This window comes from Phaenicophaeus curvirostris, chromosome 3 (genome assembly GCF_032191515.1).
Source record: "Phaenicophaeus curvirostris isolate KB17595 chromosome 3, BPBGC_Pcur_1.0, whole genome shotgun sequence".
NCBI lineage: Eukaryota > Metazoa > Chordata > Aves > Cuculiformes > Cuculidae > Phaenicophaeus > Phaenicophaeus curvirostris.
The window spans coordinates 63,373,911-63,399,089 of NC_091394.1; the positions used below are offsets into that span (position 1 = coordinate 63,373,911).

Below are 25,179 nucleotides of genomic sequence, written 5' to 3' on the forward strand. Positions count from 1 at the left end.
CAAAAATTTAATTGATACATTTTTTTTCCACCCACATTATGTTTTTAAAGTTATGGTTGGGACCACAACTAAAGACATCAAATATCTGCTAAATATTGCTCTTAACAGATATCAAATACCAAATCACTAAGAAACACGCACTTGCAATTGGCCTGGCTTTGCTCATTTCTTCACCCACTGCGGACCCTGCACTGGGCTGATACGGACGTCCATCTGAAGACCTGGGCTGAACAGTCTCATGAATATCTACTGACTTCTGTGAGATCGTATCCTGAAAAGAAAGCCAAACCCCAAAAATTAACTTACAGAAAAACTTCTGTGAGCCATTGTCAGTAATGTCGTGCTCTTCACAACTTAAGACATTTGCTGTTTCAATACTGCACTTTTTCATTCACTTTAGTCATTTTTGATCTTAGCATTAAAGACAGATGTACCCCAAAAAAACACCTACTGAGAAAGAACTGAATATTTAACAAGTAACAGATACTTAATTACACAGCAAAGTCAGTGAATATTATTTTGCATACAGGGTTTTTGGTCATCCAAGCATTTAGCACGTCAGCCAACAGTTGGTTTGACTTTGACCAGATTAAGTGTATGATGTTTGCCGCAAGGTTCCGATACTGGGAAGTGCAGTCTCTGCCTCGATCTACAATGAAAAGCTCTAATAGCTTCTGTGAGAATTTGTATTCCTTTTATAACTGGTGAAAACAAACACACAGCTCCTAAATGACAAATCCCAACAACATGAGGCATCATCAAACTTTAATCTTTACTTGCCTTCACTCGCTTGAACGTTCTGAATTCTAAGCTCCTAACACATTTGTAGGTGCTGCAGGAATTTACCACAGTAAAATGACGAAGGAGAAGAATACATGCATACCATGAAATCAGGCTTATTTAAAATCATGTCATCTTGTAAGCTAGAACTCCGTGACCTTGGAAGATGAATTGATGAGGTTTTGTTTTGGTTTATTTTTTAATAAATATCTTCCTTCTTGATAAGTTGAATGTAAAGTATTAAAACCAATGGGAATACACATTTGTTTTCATTTCAGAAAGCATTCGTTGAAGAGGGAAAAGTAACTAACATAATTAATAACAAAATACGTTACCATTAACTGCAAAGCAGTTACATACAGAAATTAGTCCCTTTCAGTAACCCTGTGTTTCTGTTGGCATTTGTTCCCTAAGTACCAGTGGAGGCTACACATTAATTCCCTGCCTTGGGCTGTCAGCAAGATTTAAATCTATACATAAAGCTCCTATTAAGAACATATCAACTTCTAATGCTAGTAAATAACCAAGAGCTTAATCACTACTAAATACAAATAAACTTTTAATAGGTATTATGCCTACAGATAGTAGAACGCTTCATTATATTTTAACTAACTGAAGAAAAATTAGGTGGAAATACCTAAAGCCTACAAAAATTCTATCCTACCAAAAGAAAAAGTCCAAACCACTTCTTCTTTAATGCTATTTATTGTACAAGTTCTGTTAATTTTGAAGTTGTAAAGTGTCTTTTTAAATTGAAGACAAAAAAGATTTTTTAAAACATTCACGTTGAACTATTTCAAAGAGAAAAGATCTTTAGATTTATTCATGACTAAGATATTTAATATATTTGCCACTATCGCATGCTATTATATTCGACATAAACTGATCAAAACCACAGTCAATGTTTAGATCAAACGTTTTATACATCAAACCACTACAAATGAATCAAGATATAGGAAGCAGATTCAGTCACATTACCTTTATAATCGGAACTAGTCATCACAAACTTTTACACTCTGTCGTAAGCAAATTATGTTAACGCTCCATAAAGATAAATGGAAGGAGCCAGTCTCTCTTAGTAGAGCCTGTTTGGGCCCATATTCTTGAACCATTTTTATAAAATGCTTCACTAATCTATGAAGAACTTCACCTTGTGAGAATGTCCAAAAGCTAAACTAATTCTCATCAGTAGCAAAGTAGCAGGGCTGCCACTCATAGGCAAATCCAAGTTTTATATCAGTTTATTCAATCAGTGCTACTAAACGTTTATTTCTATTTTCTAAACACTGATGTTTAAGTTCTTATTATCAGAGAAAATTTCAAGGAAAAAAAAAAGTCAGTCTAACAGGCAATCTTTCCACCTTCAGCATTTTCCCATGATGCCAATATTTCAAAGAAAATATTAAGCAAAATGAAACAAAAAACATGCCGTAAACCAGAAAACAAACCCTAAATACAGTATTACAGAGACGTACCAAACACAGAACATTATCTAAAACATACATGGATAACAACCTACAGCCAACTTTTGGAAGAGTAGCTTTACTGCAGACAAATACAAAATTCTTTCCCCATTAATTCCTTGTCATTTTTAAGCATTAAATAGCACTTTATCTGGAAAAAAAATTAAACTTCTAAATGTAAACAATAATTGAGAAATGGGTTTAAAATAAGTATACTTTTCACTTATCCTACATCACAATACATTTATATTGAACTCCTGCAAGCTTTTAAAGTATTTTATTATTTTGCCAGCTTACCAGTTTTTCTTTTGCATCAGAGGGAGATCCAGAGCCAAACTCTCCACTGACTGGTCGCCAAGTCAGCAGCCTTGCAAACACAAAACGAGTGCCAAACTTAGTAAGTTTGAAATATAAACCATAATCAATACTCTAAAAAGTCCACTTCAGTGGGGGGGTGGTGGTCTTTCTTTTAATTTAAATTCATGGAAAATTAAAAAAATTAAGTATTGTGTTTTATAAAACTCAACATGTCTGTCCAAGGCAATTGGCGGAAACTGGATTATATGCAGATAGATTACTTTTTCTCAGAAATACTGGATTTGACTTTAGGTAGTGCTGTAGTGCCATTAGTGGGCCTTGTTCTCTCATACTGCCTCAAGCTTTACCTGGAATAAGGAATGAATCTACTCCAGGACAAATCAGCATGAACGTCTGGATGTTCTGCATTCTGTCTGGGATATGTCCCCGTAATGGGGTTCTATTTCCACTTAGGATTCATTGCTATTGTGAGGTACCAAGTCACTGACCACACTTCTGATCTCTTCCCTGCTGTTTTCTGATAGCACGTTGTTTTCTTGAGGATCTTTGCCTTAAGTTAAGCACTAAGAAATTTCTACATTAATTGTAACTTATTGAGGGTGCCTCTGCCTGTCAAGGATTGAGGGAAATTGAATGAAATAACTTAAGTGGCCCCATCACCTCTTGTTCTATCAAATCTATTGCTACAAAGTAAGATTAAAGTTATTTGTCATTGTTAAGATCTCAAACTATTTAGCCTCGATCTGCGTGAGGCAATGCTTGATGGACTTCTGTGCCTGCGTATCACAAGTGAGATTTTTTTTCATTGTGTTAAGGAAACTAAATTAACAAATCACTGATGTCCATGCAATTAAAGACCATATGACTAGAAAGGTAAATGGGATGTAAGAAAACAGAAAATCTGGAGGCACGTCATGAGACAACAAATGAAGGAGAGCAGAGAACTGAACTGATTCTCGAAAGCTACCAGAACACAAATTAAAGATTATTCTGAATGAAAGGTTGTTAAACATGGTGTAATATTTTTTCAGGCTATGAAGTCTTAAACTTTCATGTGCCAAAGGAGGTATCGGAATAACAAGCCATTATAAGCCAGCAGAGGCCAGATCACCATAAATTCTGTAAGGAACCAATTTTAACTCTTGAATTTCCTGAGGACAAGAGGACATTCACCCTGGCATTTTCAGCACCAGCAAGCCAAGACTTCCTCTCATGAAGCATGAGAAAATTTCAATGAAAATGTCATAAACAGAACAGAAGTTCAATAAAAAGAAGATTAAGTAAACAATTAAAATGAACTAACAAAGTCTGTGTTGGATAAGCAACCATGAAGTGGATTGAAAACCGGCTGAACGGCCAAGCCAAGAGGGTGGTGATGAGGGGTGTAAAGTCTAGTTGGAGGCCAGTAACTATTGGTGTAACCCCAGTAGTCCGAATTGGGTCCAATTCTTTTCAATACCTTCATTACTGAGGGAGGTGATCCTGTCCCTCTACTCAGCACTGTGTCCAGTCCTGGGCTTGCCAGTGTGAGATACATGGAGGTACTGGACAGAGCCCAGCAAAAGGCTGCAAAGATGATTAAGAGACTAGAGTATCTGCTATGAGGAAAGGCTGAGAGAGAGCTGGGACTGTTCAGTCTGGAGAAGAGAAGGCTCAGGGTGGTCTCATCAATGTCTATGAATACCTGAAGGGAGGGAGCAAAGACAGAACCAGGCCCTTTTCAGTGGTGCCCAGTGCCAGGACCAGAGGCAATAGTCACAAACTGAAATACAAGAGTTTCTCTCTGAACATCAGGAGATTCTTCACTGTGAAGGTGACTGAGCACAGGCACAGGTTGGCCAGGGACAGGGCAGAGCTTGCTTCCTTGGAGACATGCAGAAGCCAGGACATGGTCCTGGGAAAACTGTGCTAGACTGCTGTGCTTGAGCAGGGATGTTGGACCAGACAACCTCCAGAGCCCCATCAAACCTCAGCCATTCTGTGTGATTCTGTGCTACTACCTTCAGCTATCAACACTTCAATGATTTTACGGAAGCTTGGCAGGAGTATGGTTTGGGTTTTTCTAGTAAGTGATCCTTACTGAAATATGTACCTGAGTAAATATTCCAGTAGTAAGTTTTCCAAACAAGGAAATAATATAATCATCTCTCTTTGCCAAAAGGTAACTTGCCAAGAAGCAGCGGCGGCTAGTACTGCAACTAAGAACTCTTGCAGCCACATCTCCAACTCTTAAATTGAAGAAGTTACACAATATCTGAAAGATGTTCTGTATGAATGCTAAAAAAGAACAGATGCAATCCTACCCGATCAGACTAACAAAAACCTCTGCCACAAGATACCTTTTACACTCGAGATTCATAGCACCTGGCTATTTCAAGACAATTAGCAATAAAGCAATTGCCCATTAAACTTTCACATATACCACTGTGCAATTTGTCTCTGTCTTCATTTCAATGTTTTCAACCAAGAAATACAAATATGAAATGCCAGTCATACCAGGAGTCACAGAAAAAGAACCAGATCCCACAACAAGAAAGGGGGGAAAAAAGGAGGGGCTTTAAAGAAGGAAAAAAGAGTATCCTCCGAGGGCTCAGAAAGAGAAGGGAAAAATGCATGCAAAGTCTCCATTAAAGATATGAAAGAATATCTGTATATTGTTTGTATTTTTTTCTTATCCACCTACAAAGCTTCAGCTTTAATCAAAATGGTCAAAGAGAAAAGACTGCTTCAAGTAGTTTTGTAACACCCAACAGTTACTTGGAGAAGAGCAGGTGTACTTTCGTGACAGGAAACAGGACTGATTACATATGCTCAAGGGATTACTCAAATATTAAAACCAACTAAGATTTACTTTGGTCTGCAAAAGTTGGGAACCTCCCAGTAATATAGGAAAGAATAATATAATGAATTTCTGAAAGAAGTCTTAGGAAGAATGAAAAAAAGGAAACGGGAAGTAAAGAACAAAAAGCTAAAGAAGATATCAACTACCCTCCTAAAAAAAAAAAAAACCCGTTTGAAAAGTAGCAGTGCCATAGGGAATAAGGCACATATTTCAAAGCAGATCTAGCTAAAGGCAACTAAGTATTCTGAATGTGTCTAAAGATTAAGACATCCTAAGTGCTCCTCTAGAAGGGTTTCAACTATAAGAATACCCAGCAATCTAAGTTTTGATCACACATAGTAATCAAAGCAAATGTTTTGCTAATAAGTACTTGCTTCAAAATTTTTCAAAGTATGAGACGTAATAAATTAGGGCTAATTGAACTGGACTTTTACATCAGAGATCTGGTTTCAAATTTTAGTTTTGGCAGTTAACAACATTAAAAAAAAAAAAAAGTCCTGCTAGCTCCCAGGAAGTTTTAGCTTTAATTTAGTATTTTTTTATTTTTGATTCAGTTAATTCACACCTACTCCCATAGAAAAGTAAGCGAGAAAAGACAAATCTATAAGACTTACAGATTAATTTAGAGATTAACTTCATCTTTTAAGCATGAATGAAGCTCTCTCACAGTCATATTTGATAGATAACTCTAAAATTAAAGAAAGACTGACGTGCAGAAGGTTCCCTTTTGCTTCAGGTATCTTCTGGCCTGAACTAGGTGATACCCAGAAGCAAAGGCTAGGAACTAGCTGGCAGACACAGGACAAGTACTAATATAACAGTTCACATTAAGACTATCAGATTTGAAAGCAAGTAGTGTTACACCCCAGTATTGTCAGGGTAGGGGAGAAAAACCCCTGGTATAATGCTGGATGTGATTTCTCATTATTCCATTCTATCATGTGTATGTATAAGACACTACTTGGAATGGTACAGTCTTATTCCAAGACACTTCATGTAGTTATAAACATGAAAGGAAAGACAGTTACCAAATACACAAGATAATTTTCACTGAAAGATTAGGATTCATAGAAATATGACAGAAGTTAACTGTCAACCACAGAGACTTAAATCTCTAAGACTGTGGCAGTATTTTAGCTCATATTCTGTGCAGAATGCTTCACATGCAATTACAAATTGCAAAGTCTGCCTATCAATAGCATTCTTCTGCATCAAAAAGAAAATGATGAAAAAGCCAGACAGCACTTTTTAACAGTTTAAAATTGAATCAAGTTACAGACTTTTTGTTGTTGATTTTTTTTCTTATGTCCATAGGGTATTTCTAGTATTTAACAGTCTACCATCTACAACACAGGACAAGTACATCTAGCACCTAATTTATGCTTATGTTTGAAGACAGACTGCTTCCGTTATCACCTAAAAAGCCTTACAAAGCATAACCTAACAGCTTTCTGTTCACCCCACTGACTAGATATTTAACAATTTGAAATCAGTAAGTCATGTAGCTAAACTAGTTTACAAAGCATAAATATTAACAGTCATCTTACGCATGAGGGATTGTAGTTTTGAAAATATCCAGCATGCAAGTACAAGTTTTATCCCAGATTTCTAGGGTAAACTTTTCACCATTTAGGATGACGACATTCTCCAAACAATTTGTACCGGATCGTGCCAGTTGTTCATTGTCTGGAAAAGACAAAGAGTGCATTTGTTTATTCACACTCAACGTAGTAAAATGTTTACATTGTTTAACATTATTTGGTACAGTCCTACCTTGCTGCACACACCAGTACAGCTGTGCAAATATGTCATCCAAAAGAACATCACTAAGTACTTCTAAATACTGTGTGAATACATCACATATTGCATAAAGTGCATGGTTGCAAGTAGTTGTCATCCATTCAGCTTTCTAGGAGGGAAGGAAAAAAATAGTTACAGCTTTCTTCAAGGCTAAATTTTTAGGATATACATCCCTGAAGACATATGGATATGTACATATACATATATTTACTCAATCCGAATTGCTTTACAGTGATACGTAATTCCTTTCCATATCTCAGAACTCCCAGAACTTGGAGGCGCAACTTCTGTTTTGCTAACTGGCAGCTTTAGGAAACTAGAGAAACAATCAATGATTCTCAGAGACCAGATTATACCACTGACAAGTACTGACCATAAGATGTGACACTGAGTTTGAGATTATGCTTAGCATCTACCCTAGCACAGTAGTTTAACACCAGGCTATGTTTGCTGCGTATATTCCAAATATTCCCCAGAGAATAAGAACTTAGAAAGTGAGACATGTCCTCCAGCCACACAGAGCCTCCCAAACAGTTGGCAATTTTGATTATACTTCTCATGCTAATTTACACATAATTATTTCTCTTTCACTTCCTTGTTAGGACAGTACCTGTTCTAGGTTTGGCTGGTCAAAAGAGTGTAGTGAAAGCATAGCACTGTTTTGGGTATTTTTGTTGACTTTTTTCCTTTCTTTCGTAGCCATCAAGAAGTTTTGAACTAGCAGACCTTATTTTCTTCTAATTGTGACTTCACTCCTCACAAAAAGCTTCATTTCATTGTTGCTTGTTGCTGCGGTTCTCCTTTCAAGCCCTAAATATGTTGCATTTTATGATATTCCTCTATTGCTTGCAGTGCAAACTAGTGGTCTTCTTAAACGCACTGCTTAAAAAATGACAAGAGTGGCAACACCTCCAACAGAATGTTAATAAAACTAAGTAAAGCTACTAGAACCACAGCTCAACCATGGAAGTTCTGAGGTTTGCCTTGCATTACTTGTTAACCTATATTCTACTTTAACTACAGATCTCATGTAAATTATCTTCCCCCACTTTTTTCACCTCAGTTTGCTGTTCTGGTAGTTTCATGTTGTCAAATATCCTAAAGACAATCCGAAATAAGTCTTGCCACCAGTGTTTTTCGTAAGTATGGCCATACGTCTTCATTATTTCAAACATTACCGTTAGGCCCCTGAAATGAAGAACAAACAACATATATTAAGGGTTATAAAAAAAGACACGCATGAGACCAAGTATGTCCCACCACAATAGCAACAACAAACTCAAATACTGTTAAGAATGTTATATACTGACCTGGAAAGTGTGTGCATCAGTTACACTATTACACTAAAATTAAGTGGAAAATCAGTATCTTTGGAAAATTCTTAAAAGTTACAGGCAATAGCCAGAAAATAATTTTGATAAGTGTGGTAATTTCGAATAAAAATAGGAAAATAACTTCTTTACGAAGGTCCACAAAAGTAAAGGAACAAGTATTTTCAAGAGACAGAGGTCTACAAATGAGTATTTGTCTTCACTGGCTATAAATGGAGTCTAGACACCTAGCTCGCATGTAGGTGTGTGAACTTAAAATGACCCATATACAATCTCTCATATTTAGCATAAGAACTGCAACTGGATACACTTTATAAGGGAAAAAGCCATAACCAAGAAAAATCGTCGTGTTTTACAGGAAGTCAGAGCAAAGCTTTATTTCTTTCAATCATTTCTGCAATCTTCAACCGGTCAATGAATCTAACTATAAAACCAGTTTTCAAATCCTCAAGGTAAGAAAGACAGGACTGGGGTCATGAGTTCAATTAAAACCAAAAAATAGGATTCCAACAGAATTGTGCTGTGGGGGGTCTACTAAAACTAAACCCATACATTCCATGGAGCACTTTACATTTGTTTTAAACAGAGCAAAACCAGAAATGTGATACCAGGCTTTGACAGGTCAGCTACAATAAATCAGTAAAATGGAATTAAGTAACAGGGGCACATATCATGGAATCGAACACTATACATTTATATTTACTAATGAATACAGTGGATCAGTATTGCCACTGGAAAAATACAGAAGATATAAATCCAGTTATTTAAAAAAGAAAAGGATTTAATGCATATTGACTGTTTAGAGTTGACCTTCCATGTTAAAATAATGCTTTTGTCGTATGTTAGGAAAGTTAGAAGTTGACTTCTATATTTCACTGTGTTCTATGCTTAAACTGCCTCCACTCCATCTGACTGTAAGCTGAGCTGAGCTGTTTTAAATAGTTTACAGGTTCTATAATAAAGAGAGAACAGTCACTACATTTTAATTTACTTAAGCTTTAGTTTATTTTCAAATGAACTATTTAAATAGTTCTTTATCTGTGTGATTTCATGGCTACTGATCCTAAACAGGCACTGAAAATACATTTTGTCAGAGACTGATTTTTGCTACTCAAACCCATAAATGTTACGGGGAGATACTGAATCTTACCCAAGCAACCCCTGGACTGTCCAGATTGGGCCATGACAATTAGAATATCTGGTTTTAAGAAAATGTAATACTTAACTATTTAACACGTAACTTCATTATATATTATAATGGGAAAAATAAAATTGTATGTAATGAATACAGGCCTAATTTCTACATCACAACATCTATTTTAAAGTTATTTTGAAAAAGCCTGGTGTTCCCACAGGGATATCACCTAAATTAAATGCTAAGACATTTTAGACTGGTTACATTTACTAAGAGACTTGTTTGTATTTTAAACATATAAAGTAAGCCTTTTAAAATTAGAATTACAAATACTGACTGTTACCTGGTTCTTACATCTAATTTGCATCTATTGATGATACAGGACAACTCAAACAGAATTGGGAACCATCCTCGCACCCACACTCTGTCTTCAGGAGCAACATTCATATCATCACTTGTGTACTCCTTGAATGCCTTTGGAAGCAAACACAGGGTTATACAGAGCCGTAATAGTTAAGTTTCTTCAAAATAAAACACAATTTGGACTGAAAATAACAATCTCTGCTGTACTGGTATTATACCCTGACACTTAGGTGAGCCGGCAATCAAAATAATACTACTGAGAAGGTTAAGTGTTCTTCAAAGTAATGGCTGGTATATTATGAAAAATAAACTCAAAAAAATAAATGAGATGATACATTCAAGCGCTGTTTTTTGCCCACAGTTCAGACTGAGCCTCTTAATGACAGCAGCTCTCAGGGAAGCCAGCCACCAGCTGAACTGGGTAGATTGAGGGTGTATGAGAGAAATAATAATAAAAAAAAGAATTGCTGGTATTTTCCACATCTGTGGCATTTTATACCCCTACTGCTTCTGAATAATGTGCATTTCTTATTTATGACTGAAACTTGAAGGGGAGCCAGTAAGGTTAGAGCAAGTAATTTTTTCTTTATCAAAGGCATTGTTGATTAAAGGACTTGTAATTTAGTTAATACAGACTATACCTGAGGTCTATCAGATACATATTTTGCACAGTGACGAATGAGGCGGATCGCTTCCATACTGGTATCTGGAAATGCTGCATTGCAGGCAAATTCAGACAAGCACTTTACTGCATCCTGGAAAGAATCTATGGTTGCTGGGAAATGTTTTTCAAACACAATTGCTGGAAGAGAAGTGTGAACAGAAGGAAAAAAAAAGTGTCATGTCTTAAAATCTATTAATTCTAATAGGTACTGATTTTAACAGAAGTCATGAGAGATTGGTTCATTGATTGTGCTGTCAAATGCGCAAGTAGTAATAAAAACTAAAAAATAAATGCTCAACTGAAAAAAAAAAATCACCTAGAGGGCATTCTATTCTCACAGTAAATAAGTGTCTAAAGTAAATCAAGGTAGAACCTACTCTAAAGGAGGGAAATATTACAGTTAAGCAAGAACAGAACTATAAGCTTACTGCATTATACTAGTCTGTGTGATTGGAACTTAAGAGGGCTACGTAAAGCATGGAGTTACATCTAGAAAAGGACTTCTCTCAGCAATACAGTCCTGTTGCCTTGATTTTAAATTGTCACTTTTGAGGAAAAAAAAATTCTTCATCAATGCTGAAAAAGTTTTAGGAACTTGCAGAGGTTGAGAGAGAATGAAAAGAGATCCCTTATCACACTTAAAGCCTGGGATCTAGATTAAAATCAGAAGTTAAAAACAAAAATCAGAGGGCCACCCAGCTCAGCTCAGCACTTTCTCCTAAGCAGGGACATAGACAATTCAGAAACAAGGAAAAAGACAGGCAAATAACATACCAGTAAAATGACTATACATTTATTTTTTTTTGTGGGGTGGGAGGAAATAAAATTCTTCACTTAAATGAAACGTACACATTAAGTAAATTTATCTAAGTCTTGTCTCGTTTTACTACAGAATGCTACAAAAGAGATAGTTGGCGTTTTCTTTAAAGGCATAAAGGAAGACAGATAACTATAATCTCACTGAGTTACTTCCATGGTTTCCGAGAGGACTGGCTGAAAAGCGTAAAACATTGGTTCTACAGCATGAAGCAGCCTTTACTATGCTGGCTGTAGGGCCAATAGATAAACAAAGGTTCAGTCTCTGGGGTCACATACACTTTCATGATGCCTGAATACTGTTAATACTCACTGACAATGTGTCCTGTAGTCTGGAATGCAAGTTCCACTATACTTTCATCCTGATCTGAAGCTGCCAGATGAAACACTGAAAAAATGTTTTTCCAGCCAGAGCGAATGTTAGCAGCCTGGGAATTTACCATCTGTGCAATACACCGTACAACCATGTCTCGAATAGTAGGAGACCTACATTAAGATAATAAGCAACAATTGTTTAAACTAAATTACATAATCAACTAAAATAGTATAGCTCTCCAGCAACTGATTTTACAAAACCAATTTGAAACATCGATTGCAAAAGTTGGTGCTCATGGTCCCAGAAAATTCAGTTAATTGTATGTTATTACCTGTTCCTCTTCATGATATGTTCAAATGGTCTTAGGAAGTCCTTCTGGAATCGGAAGTTAGCAAGTTCTCCTTTTTCTAAGAACTTCATTGATAATTGCCTTAACGAGTCCACTGCAAAAATAGCTACATCTTCATTGGGATTACAGCCAACCTGGTAACGCAGAACAGAAATGCTTAGTAAGCTTGCATCAGGATTTTTATGGTATCAGCCCAAGCTGCCTTTGCATTTGATAATGGAAAACTAAGCAGTACTGGAAAATATAACAAAATTAAAGAGTAGTCAATTCCATAAACCACATCGGTAATGCAGTATAATAATCCCTAACCAATTCCAGATACTTTCTAAATTTCATATCCTGGCATTCAAAACTTTATAAGAATAAGCAAGCTGTCTTGAAAGACAAGCTGTATTAAAAACGCATGTCAAACATTCATCTGCTAAACAGTCAAAATAGACTTGAACAGAAAACAACTCCTTACCTCAAGATTCATAAAAGACCCCCCCAAAATAAAATACATAACTAGAGGCAGTGAGTTCTAGAGCCCAGTCACAACAAATAACTTGATGTATACTCCTGCTCTTACATTTATTATATTGTGTACCTCTGCCTTTTCAAAGGCCTTTCCAGCTTTACAATTTTTATTGTGTTTTAAGCTACTTGTACAGAATAGAAAACCCAGTAAAATTCAATGAGCACAACTTTCCAACAAATCCCTAAATGAAATTCATTTCTATTGATCAAGGAGTGTGCAGTAAAATCATTAACAGGGGTACCTTATTAAAATGATCTCCAATAACTTCCCAGATTCTAGACCACTGTAGCCTTATCCGGCCCATGTTGTAGTAAGAAATCTCTACTATCTTCTGCAGACTGAACATTCGAGGGTGGGTAGCAGACAGCAGTTCATCCATAGATACAGCACAAAGCCACCGAACAAAATCCACTGTTAAATGACCACAGATTTTAATGTCATATTTTTCCAAGGTTCAAGACAAAGCTGCCTTGTAATTTACAGGGGGGGTGGGGAAAAAATAAAACTTACCAATAGCATTTCCATCCAACCTTGTAGATCCCGTAAATATTCTGTAAAGCACAGTTTAAGGCATTGTTACTGTCTATTAAACACATACTCAAGACAGTTAAAATATATAGACACCAAGTGACTACTTCTATTTATTAAAAAACAATTGGTAATTGTGGAAAAATACTGAGTTTTGACAATAAAATAATAAATATTTCAATAATTTCTAATATTTAAAAAATAACCCCCATAAGGACGTGTAGAGGCTGGGGGGTGAGCATTGTTTCTAATGCTATCTGCTCACCAGCAGTTTATAAACTATTCAGCCCTACTCCAAACACAGAAGTCAAACTTCACCAGAGTGCAAAATTCCTATTTGCCATGAGGAACAGATACTCAAAATACTTCCCATTCTCAAGTCGGGGGGAATACCACAAACCTAAAGAGCTACTATGCTTGACATTAAGCCCCCAGTTCGCTTTATGTGATTTTACTGCAAGGCAGCTTTCACTGAATCGACATCGATTTTGCTGCCTGTACTCAATCACAGAAACGCTTGTAAGCCTTCAGAATGATATAACTTTGTACTGTCAATTTTGACAACCATTAAGAAAATGATGGTTTTTGGCTTATTTGCTGAGAGAGCAAGATCCATTAACATTCCAGTATGATCAGTACTTTACAACATAAACAGGGAATATTTATGTATTATGCCTGCTCAAATTCAGTTATGATAAATATGATTCACAGAAAGGAAGACTGGAATAATAATTTTGGTAACTTCAGGCAACATCTACATAACCTAGAGGAAAGCAGAGAGTCAGTAATTACACTTAGAAGAAAAATGTTAATGTCAATAACACTCCTAGCACTAATGCAAAATAAGATTTTCTATACCTTACTATAGTGCAGCAGTTTTCATTCTGGAACTTTTATATCAGTATAAAGGCTTCTGGCCTAATCTTTCTTCTGGTCCTTCTTGCAAAAATACTTCTCCATAAAAATGAAAAAACCCACAGAACCAAAAGCACTTTAATATGGTAACATTTATGTAGTTTATCCCAAACCGGGGTGAACTAGTAGTGTTCTATTATTAATACAGTGCATGCAAATATTGTTTAGCAAGCCTGAGGTGGCAATAACAAATTTAGTACAATACCTGTCTACAGCAACGACAACACTTTGGGAGCTAGTTTCACCGATGGATTCCTGAATACTTGCTATCTGCTTCCAATCCACGTTTCCGCCAACTACAGAGAACAAAATTTGAAAAATGGGTAAGAGACATAGAAAGAGCTGGGAATAAAGACGAAGAGAAGTCGTGCCACTACAAATAAATAATTTTTTAATTAATGAAAATGAAGTACATTATTGATTTCCCTTGCATGAGCTGGGCATCTCGGTGAAAAGTTGCATGCTGGTCTAAGTCCTAATTCTCTAAATTCTCTATCCATGTATAAATTATGTTAGTCCCAGAAAATTGCCCACATTAGAAAAAAAATGCATGAACAGAAAAAAATCAAAAAAAACAACAACCACCTTTTTCTCTTCATCCTCCAACGGATTTTTGGTAATCCTGCTACTTAAAATAAATATGGCAGAGGATACAACATATGATAGAGGGTATCACATAGAGAACTTTTCACGCTATATGAGTAGCAAGTAAATCCATCCTGGTAAGTTTTCTTTCCAATCATTCAGAGAAGAGCTCCCATCACAACTCCATCTTAAAGCTACATCTCAAGTACAACAGAATTATCACCTAACAATAGTGAGAAACATCTGTAAATAAAAATACTAATGCTTATTTTGGAGGCTAGAAACTGGCAGTCTCTAAGCCCCTCTCCACCCTCATCAAAAAAAAGGAGAAAAAGGAGCAGGAATCTTTACACCGTTCTTGGTAACTCCACCTACCCCGTGTTTAAGGGATTTTTTTCCCTTAGGCACCCTACTGGCACAATAAAGGAGAACAGCAGACTGAAAGAAGAGCAGTTCTGTTCTCAGAGCTCTGCAGAGCTGTAAAGTTCTCGTGCTTCAAACTGATTCTGAGCCTTGCTGTGTTCCACTCTTGGAGGTGACTGGAAATGACGGGCTGTCAAATCTAGATAAACTGACCCATATGGAGTATTTTTCTAGGGCATTTATGGAGCAATCTTTCTGTACATACATGCATGCATACATAACCTTCTACCAGCATTTCAGAAACTTATAATACTGTTGGGTTTGATCAAGGCTTCTCTTATGAGCACACACTATCAATTAGCTTGAATCTTGGTGACATGTCAGATAAGAAACATCAGACAAGCAGCTGTGTGAAATGAATTTAAAAGACTATTTCCAAGAAGTCAGGTAAATGACACCAACTCTGCCAGTTTACATAAGAATTCCTTATTATCACAGGATTTATAATGCATAGTGGGAAACTTAAACGTACAGCAGATTCATATTTCAATAGTTATGAGATCTTTTACAGTGAAACAGTCACCAATAAAAATCTGCTTTACAAAAACCTGATTCTTCAGATTCTCACTGTCCAGAAAGGATTTCTGGTTACATAAGAAGTACACTTTGGCTACGATCCACTCACAGCAGCAGGCTTTGTCTTCTGATTTTGTGAACAGAGAGTAGAGTAGAAGAAAGCTGAACTTCTCAGTTACAAATCCAAGTAAGAAAACAACCCTACCAAAGAAGCGAAGAAACTGATGCTTATTTGTTTACATTTACAATCCACATGCTTGTGATGACTTTTAACTTTTAAGTAATACAAAAAAGGGCGACAGCAGGGAAATAATGTAAAAAGACTGATGAAGACATTCAAATACAGATGCTGGAAGTGTGCACACCTGAATCTTTGTGCAGGCAGTAAATGAGCAAAGGGTTTTTTGGGGGCTTGGTCTGGTTTTATTCTTTAAAAAGCACACACTTCTAAGTTCAGAAAGAAGTTAGAATGTTGCTGCTTATGCTTGTCTGATTTTGCAAGCAGGTTTGAAAGACGAAGCTTCTGTGTCACCAGGCTGCAACTTCACTTAATCCAATTAAACAACCTGTTTCCTGTAAAACGTGCTTCTATATATGGACATACACACTATGGGGTCTTCACAGGAATTTAGGTTTATAGGGAGATTGTTTGAAAGCCATAGTTCCAAAGGATATTGCAGAGTAATCACAGAAAAAAAATTAAGTATCTGCAACACAGGATTTGTGGAGAAGAGTGAAAAAACTAACATAATTTAGCAAATGACACTGTTCTATCAGCCCCATAGCATACAAAACCCAAATTCTTTTGAGTTGGGCATTCTCCTGCAAGATTGAAGTGATACTAAGGAAAAGGAAAATGAGAAAATGAAAGGGAGAGGGGAAAAACGAAGGGGAGAGGGGGAGAAAACGAAGGGGAGAGGGGGAGAAAACGAAGGGGAGAGGGGGAGAAAACGAAGGGGAGAGGGGGAGAAAACGAAGGGGAGAGGGGGAGAAAACGAAGGGGAGAGGGGGAGAAAACGAAGGGGAGAAGGGGAGAAAACGAAGGGGAGAGGGGGAGAAAACAAAGCGGAGAGGAGGGGAAAACAAAGGGGAGAGGAGGGGAAAACGAAGGGGAGAGGGGGAGAAAACGAAGGGGAGAGGAGGGGAAAACAAAGGGGAGAGGAGGGGAAAACAAAGGGGAGAGGAGGGGAAAACGAAGGGGAGAGGAGGGGAAAACAAAGGGGAGGGGGGAAAACGAAAAACGTTAAGTTTCCATATGTGCACTGTAAAAAGCACTCCAGAAGTTCAATTCAGAGCGAAGCATTTTATGCATGTGGGCATAGACTTGTTTCCTTTGAAACATAGTTGACAGAGGGGAGAAAAGTCTTTATAAGCTGGATCTACACCAACAACTAGCAAGTATGATTTAGAGACACCTGACTGCAGTTTACGTTCTTGAGCTATTAGGACTCAAAACTTTTAAAGACCAGTCACTTCAGCATAGAGAAACTGCCATCATTTGGAAACAGCAAAGCTGGAAAGGTCATCAGGGAACACTAAACTTTAAGATGCACTTTGGAAGGGCAGGAAGAAGCTCAGTGTATGAGATATTGGCAGACGCATTCATTTCCAGGCACAAGGTTTCCCTTCAGCAGTTCTTGGCAAGGTGAGGGGAGTACACAGAGGCAGGAGAGCAAACAGAGAGCACAATGGAAAGAAAAGGACTGTCTGCAGAATACAAAAACTGTCTGAGGAGAACACAAAGGCAGATGATTAGGACTAATTGAGGGCTAAGGTCCGGGAAACTAGTAAAACAATCATTGCTTCTTACATAGTTACATGAAAAATTGAGGGAATGCAACAAAGCTTTTGCTCAGTTGTGGGAAGTTGTTCAAAACACAAGAGATACTGAGCATCATTCTAAAACTGAAACTTTTGAACAGTCAAGTGGAACTATATTAACTTCCTTGATGCTTTCCACAGCTTCCCAATACCCTACACCTCTATGTCTTTAATGGTTTTCCAACTTAATTAAATAAATCACTCAATTTTTTAAAGACAATTTAAGGTAAGACTGGTATACTTTTCTAGGAGGACAGGAAACAACAGCTCATTTAAGGAGTAGATTTTGGCTCTCAGGCCAATCTAAATAAGGCACATTCAGTACTAAAGTAACCACAAGAGGGGGAAATACAATTTCAGAATTTAAGCTAGTCTCATCTCCCACTTGATCTGAATACCGCGTATTTCTCACGAAGTTTCATAAGAGGATGCTTAACCTACACATGCTAACTTGCCTGTTTGGTAAAATACTTTGTGCACTAACACTGCAGTATTATTAAATCTGATCATACCATCAGCAATATAGTCTCACTTTGTCAGCTATATTTTATTAGAAATGAATAATGTATTATTTTCTCATATTTCCCACTCTCCCGACCCAGTAAATAAAAAAATAAAACCCATCCAGAAGTAGGAACAGATCTTTTCAAAGCCAAAGACAGTTTTACAAGGACTACTACATGGTCTCGTCTCCAAATCTCACAGTCAACAGTAACAAAAACAAAGAACAAACTTTACCAAAACAAAGGACAAATCTGTCTGAACGAAGCCAGCTAAACAAAATACTTCATATCTGCATTACTTACCCAGGCCCAGCCCCACAAATTCATCAGGTGCCTGATCTTTCGTTCCAGTAAAAGAACCTTCCCTGCCACGCACTGTCCCTGAGATGTAGCGAGGTTTTACTCCAGTTCCTATTAACTGTGCCAGTTCAAGTTGACTGATGCATTTCAGAATCTATTCCAGAGAATAGAGAAGTTGTTTATCAACAAAAAGCAGTTTGAAATATAAATAAATAAGTCAATCAATCTTTGGGCAGATCTGAACACTCAAGGACAAGTATTTCTGTTCTTCTGCCTAAAAGGAACATTAATTTAAATACGATTGGATTAGTCTCCCACAATTTTATTTCTCACTTTGACATGATTTGCCACTTCAACTGGCCACACAATCCACAATTCTACATCGTGTATGTACAAAAGTATATACTTAGCACTTATTTAAAAAAACCCACTGTATTTATGCACAAACAAGAATTCTACTGTGTTTAAAACCAGTACACGTGCTTTCTTGCAGTTTAAGTACAAATAGCTCTTGTACCTCATGCCAGGAATTTCCTAAATAGTTTCCATCCGTATGAGCCACCGTGATGAGAGTTTTAATTGTGTCAATATTCTTCTGCTTCATTTCAGTAATACCAGAACTCACTGTGAGTAATGTAAATCTTGCTAATGCTTGGACATAGGCATCTCTTTCAAGCTATAAATGGGAGGAAAAAAAATCAAATAAAATTGCCTTGTAAGTATTTTCTCAGTTTCTTGTTCTTAGTACTATGTGTGTGATTTCAACAACTACATAGTTTACCCCTCTCTTCCTAGGATTTACAAAGTATTCTAAACAGTGAAAATATCTCATGTTCTTCTGTATAAAGCTGTGGGATAAAATCAGGCTCCCTCTATTTAGGAACACGAAGGGTAAAGTCTGACAGCATAGAACACACACGTGGTTGTTCAGTTTCTAGGTTTTGTTGACTTACATTTAGGAGGGGCTTTTTGGGGAAACTGGACGCTGTTTCAGAGGAAATGTGGCTTCTTAGCTAAGCTTTTAATATTCTTGTACTACGAAAATGCTGCCTTAGGAGAGTCAAGTTGTAGGATTTTTATTCTTTTTGGCAAAAGAACCTAAATAAGTTACCTAGAAGGCATGTTGTGCCAGTTCCTCTGCTCAAAATATATCTGATTTAACCTACGCCTCTTGGAGCATCTCAGAACCTTGTGGGGTGAGACCGTCATGGGTGGATAAACAGCAAGTCACCTGTTATCCAGGTAGATTAAATCAGTATCACAAAAAGGAATGTTTCACATGTAGGTACCTGATTTTTAAGTACAGGGAATCTGCAAACGGCAATGGAAACTCCTCAGATCTTATATGAAACGATTAGAATGGTATAAAGGGGATTACAGCTGAGCTCACAAGTGCATTTTACTGTCTTGTTGTGTATGATCCGGAGGCCATAAAGTGAAACGGTTGTACATCAGGGAAACAAATGATGACTATGATATATACTTAACTGTTTGCACGCTTAAGACTATTTTGAAATTAAAAATTCATTGAGCATATAATAAACCCAAATATAAAATATTTCAAGTAAAACACCCAGGAAGGATGTCTGTTTCATAGAGGAAACATGAACACCACCACAGCAGCAATGATAGAAGGGACGGCTGCTCAAGAGTCACACGGCATGGCTGCCATGTTCAAAACCACCTACCGCTACCACGTACACTGGCAAAAGCACAGCAAATGATGCATAAGCCTAGAAAAATGGAAGATTCCCGGAAAGAGTACTAAGCAAAGAAGCTTGAGAGTCTACAAACTGTGTATCTTCTGTAAAAGAAAAAGCTTCCCAGTCCTATCTTCCCTTTTTGTTCCATTGAGGTATTCCCCCCTTGCCCCTTTTCCTAAGCCAAAGTAGAAGATAAAAAACTAAACAATCTGTTCATTAACCAGAATGAAAAAACTGACAATATAAGGAAATAAAGTCCATCCTTTTGATGCGCATCTTGTCCCAGGTGCTTAAAAAAAAAGGCAGACTGTGTGACAGTCCAAGATTAAAAGTATAAATAAACCCAGAATCTTTAATTGAGGTTTTAGAGGTGAACATACATAGCTTAAACTATATTGCATGCTTCAGGAATTTTCTTAAAACTAAAAGCCTCTAGCTCCTTCCATCATCTCTCAGGAGGTATTTTTATTCAATGAAATAAAACAGCTGCCAGTACCAGTTATGCACAAAAGGAAAACCTGATTCCAACAGAAAAGATCCTGAGATCAGCTCAGGAATGGATTCGCCAGTCTCCTTCAAACCACTAGAGCTATCTAGCACCTTAAGTCAAACAACACTACCATCTAATTGGGACCTTGTACAATAAACCATCTTGTAACGTACTGAAATCCACAAACCAGTATTGCTTTTAATGATATCAATGAAACAGAATTCCCCTAAGAAGACAAGAAGGAATATCACTTACACTGAAAATACAAAACCAAGTTTTTAAATTTCAGCAAACGAGCATTATTTTTGAAACCCTTCCAGTTCAATCAAGTTTGTTCCAAGTCAGTGGAAGGATATGACTGATTCTGGTACACCCTTGAAGCATGGACATCGCAGAGCAAACAAGCCCTTGCCCTCCCCACCCAAAGCCGACCAGCGCAGGAGTGGGAGCTAACCTCTGCAGCTGCTGAAATTGGTATTTGTACCAGTTCCGCTTTTGTAACATAGAAACAAAAATAACAGGAATGTGGATTGTGCTAAACAGCTGGAGGCTCCAGGGAAGGCTTTGTTAATCAAATTTTTAAGTCTGTTCAGTTGGGGAGATGGGAGGGAAAATGAAGTGGAAAGACAATGGAAACCTTACATGATCTCAAACCGGCTTTTTTAAGAATTTGTATCAGAGGTCCCAGTGTGCTTTTCTACGCTAGCGATAAGAAGTTATCCAATTTGCTAAATACAGGTGCAAGGGGAGAGGGCAGCAAAGCATTCGCTATCACATCGTAGCTTAACAGCTTTTACTTAAAGTTAGTCTTACAAGGCTGTTGGTTTTTTAGAATATGTGGGTTTTTAAAAATGTTCTCAGTGTACGCATGGAATAATGCAACACCAAACATAAGAGTTTTGCTTTGCCTCTATCTTCAACTATCGCTACAATGGACTTAACAGCAGACCAGCACTCCATTTATTAACTACAATAACATAATAGCGCATTCACTACTGATGATTTTAAAATAGGAAGGGAAAAAAAAATGGCTAAAAAAAGCCCCTAAGTTTAATCACAATTACCCTTCGGAGCCAGAGAGCCTGGAATTCTTGGCATTGTGCTAAATGCAAGATACATTCAGGCATTACATCAGGATTGACATTTCCAGTGCCACAACTGTTGAAATGTTATCCAATTATAGAAGTCTCAAATTAGTATAAGCTCTCTGAAGTTGAGAACACTATTTCAAACAGGGTTCACAGAGATACTATTTTACTTAGGACACAGAATAGAAAGACTTTTTACAGAATATCACAACAAAGCTAAGTGGCTTTGTAGCAAAGGTAGGAAGAAAGTAATTTGACAAAAAAAGTAGTAAGCTTGTGGGGGAAAAAAAATTCAGTACACAGGCGTGGCAGCAGTTACCACAAAACACCAGGAAAAATAAAGGTCATTTCCAGATGAAGTAGTAATTCCAGAAGCAGGCAGCCTCCAGGTATCACGAGCACAGCATCAGCAACAAGGAGCCTTAGAGCCCCACTAACATTTGGCTGGTACATAAACCAAAGTATGGTCTCAGTTTGAATTTTTTTTTACCTGAATGTTGAAAATGCAAGCAATCCTGATTGCACATCGTATACCCTCCAAACAAAGAGAGGCAACTTCTGTGTCATCACAGTCCTGCAGACCCACGCTGAATGCAGCTAGAAAAGGTGTCCATGCCAACTGGAAGGTAGGGAAAATAAGAGTTACATTAGCAACTCTAAGAACTTGAAGAGAATGTTACAGTTTCAAAATCCTGACAAAAGTGTAAATTCACATCATTAAACTTGAAGTTGTGTTTTGCCAAAAGGAAATGGAATAGAATAGATACGAGACACAGAAGAGAAGTTCTGAAGATTAAAGCACTCCCCTACTCCCTCAGCAACCGACATACACAATCTCCTTCAGATAGCTGGAAAAAAAACAACCCCAAAGCTTTGTCAATTAGATAGTTTCGGTATTCCCGGGATAACTTTATCTTTGCACAGGGAGAAATAAAGACAGAACCACAGTGTATAATGTGTTCCGTTATGATGAAAAGCATGTACTTAAACAAAAGAAGTTTGTCTTACTAACACCAGGAGGAGAGAGGGGAAAGGTAGGGTACAACAGGGCAACAAACTTTATTAATTCCATCAAAATACAGTAACTCAACAATAAGAGACAGGACACAACTGTTTCTTTGATCACACTGCTTTAATTCTGTTTCTGTTGGCCCCTCATCTCTTTGTATCTAAACCACTGTTGATATTTCCCATTTTTTTGCCTTAGGGAAGTCTGAGAGTGTAATACACTAAATTAAAAGTTATTGCCACAGAGCCCACATGGTCCTGCCCTTGTGGTCAAGGCTCCCTCTCCCACAGGTAGCAAAAACAACTGGAAGATGCAAAGGATCCTGCTGTAATTACACGTGGTTATGGAGAGGAAACTTCAGGGTACCCAGAATGATTTTAGAGACAATTTTACCTAAAATCACCCCAGATGAAGTAAGAGTTAATAGGCACAGCAGGGAACAACAGATTTCGCGCTTGATCTCATAATAAAATGATGCACCACAGAGCTTTGGTTTCATTAAAGCCAGCAATTCCAAGAGCACTACCCTCAGCAAAACACTTGCACATGCCAAATCATAATTCTGGGACAATATTAAAGAATTAGACGAATTCCTAGATCCAGGACTTAATTCCCTTTGAATGACCTTTAAAGGTCTCTCCCAACCGAAAATATTTTATGAGTCTATGCTTCAGAAGTGTATTTTTCTCCCCACCGGACCCCAGCTTATTATTCCTATTGAAACCAAAACTAATCATAAAAACAGAAAACCTGAAATACGTCCTTAAGAACACTACAGAGATCTGTACAGTATGCTTTATAACTAGATTTACACGGTTATTTATAATATTTGTCATTAAAAGTAAAAATTAAGCCTCTAAACTAGACAATCAGTTCTGCTTAGGTGGGTGCATGAAGTGAATTTCCATGATAAATTCTAAACTGGCATCAATGGGTGAAAGAGATGCCTAGGAATTTATAAAGTTTTGCTGGAATAAAAAATATCTAAATAAAAAAATCTGAAATTAAATAATAAACTTCCAAAGTTCTCACTTTTTTTGAGATGACAGCTCCCTGTTCAATGTTGTCTCTGGTACTTCAATTAGTTTATGAACACCCCCAAGTAAAAAGACTTCTAATTCTTGGCATCTTCACAGAAGACTTTTAGGGTGTTAATTTACCCTGATGCTTCATATTTTGCTCCTTTGAAAATGGATTTTGCAAATGTACTTTTCAGATCCTAAAGGCTAGGAAAGTTATGGAGTAATAGGGCTGGTACCTGAAGGAAAAACAGTCTATGAATTTTACAGATGCCTGCATGCAAGCTATTTCACTTCAGACTTAAAGAAGTCAACACAAAAATTATGCACCTCTGCTAAGTGATGCCCTGGCATCCTGACAGTAGGTCTTAAGCAAGGGCTTAATTTAGCACTGATCTGTACTGAATACTATCCTACTTTTATTAATATGGCAATAAAGAAATTAGAGTTTTGCCTCACGGACAGCAATCTTGCTGCTAGATACTCGGTGTGCTCAGGGGGCCAAAAAGGCCAAGAGCATGCTAGCTTGTATCAGCAATGGTGTGTCCAGCAGGATCAGGCAAGTGATCATCCCCCTGTACCCAGCACTGGCAAGGTCACACATCAGATAATGCGTTCTGTTTTGGGCCCCTCACCACAAGAAGGACATTGAGCCTTGGAGCACCTCCAGAGAAGGGCAACAAGGCTGATCAACGGCCTGGAGCACGAGTCTTACAAGGAGCAGCTGAGGGAATTGGACCTGTTCAGTCTGGAGAAAAGGAGGCTGAAAGGAGACCTTATTGATCTCCACAAGTACCTGAAAGGAGGTTGCAGCCAAACGAGGGTTGGTATCTTTTTCTCTCTTCTTCCAATTAGTAAGTGACAGAACAAGAGGAAGTGGCCTCAAGTTGCACCAGGGGACGTTTAGATTGGAGAGTACGAAAAATTTCTTCACCAAAAACGGTTGTAAAACATTGGAACAGGCTGCCCAGGGAAGGGGTGTCACCCTCCCTGGAGATATTTAGAAGATATGTACATGTAGTGCTGAGGGATATGATTTAGTGGTAGATTTGGCAGTGTTAGGTTTACAGTTGGACTCAATGACTCTAAGGGTTGTTTCCAAACTAAATGATGTGATGACTTTATGACTCTTGAGCCTCGGCCTGGAGCTCAACCTGACCTCACAGTCCCATCACTCCAGGGAACCATTTCCTTACTGTAATGATAGCAGTCTAAGACTTTACCTCCCTAGAGCAGTTCACAAAGGGGTCATTTGAGGACCATTAGTCACACAAGGGCAGTAAATTAGAATGCATGATAAGGGTACAACAATTTATTTCAGCGGCAGGTAATGATAATGAGTTAAGTTACGCCGAAGACCACATCCAATTGTGTACTGAGGCACAATACACTACTGAACATACTCTGTTATCTATGAATCTGAATCACTGGTATGGAAAAGGCACTTGGGATGCAGATAGCTTTGCACCTATACAATAGCAAAGACAAGTGTTTAGAAAAATAGTTTAATTCAGACCCAGCTACCTTCCCCAAAACAGATGACCGTTCTAGCCTGAAATATTAATTAAACAATGAAGTGGGATTA

At 37.5% G+C, this 25,179-nt stretch overlaps 1 protein-coding gene across 1 annotated transcript in view; it reads right to left on the reverse strand.

Moving 5' to 3' along the window:
• ARFGEF1 (ARF guanine nucleotide exchange factor 1) overlaps window positions 1-25,179 on the reverse strand; it is a 102,447-nt gene that overhangs the window by 6,097 nt on the left and 71,171 nt on the right. Inside the window, exons 20-34 of the mRNA XM_069854205.1 lie at window positions 22,057-22,185; window positions 18,803-18,961; window positions 18,289-18,439; window positions 14,343-14,433; window positions 13,205-13,245; window positions 12,936-13,105; window positions 12,160-12,311; window positions 11,826-11,998; window positions 10,674-10,834; window positions 10,013-10,143; window positions 8,262-8,391; window positions 7,177-7,312; window positions 6,951-7,089; window positions 2,541-2,610; window positions 142-271 (exon numbers count right to left, since the gene is read on the reverse strand). Of these exons, the coding sequence (XP_069710306.1) occupies window positions 142-271; window positions 2,541-2,610; window positions 6,951-7,089; window positions 7,177-7,312; window positions 8,262-8,391; window positions 10,013-10,143; window positions 10,674-10,834; window positions 11,826-11,998; window positions 12,160-12,311; window positions 12,936-13,105; window positions 13,205-13,245; window positions 14,343-14,433; window positions 18,289-18,439; window positions 18,803-18,961; window positions 22,057-22,185 (1,963 nt within the window). The remainder of the gene's footprint in view (window positions 1-141; window positions 272-2,540; window positions 2,611-6,950; window positions 7,090-7,176; window positions 7,313-8,261; window positions 8,392-10,012; window positions 10,144-10,673; window positions 10,835-11,825; window positions 11,999-12,159; window positions 12,312-12,935; window positions 13,106-13,204; window positions 13,246-14,342; window positions 14,434-18,288; window positions 18,440-18,802; window positions 18,962-22,056; window positions 22,186-25,179) is intronic.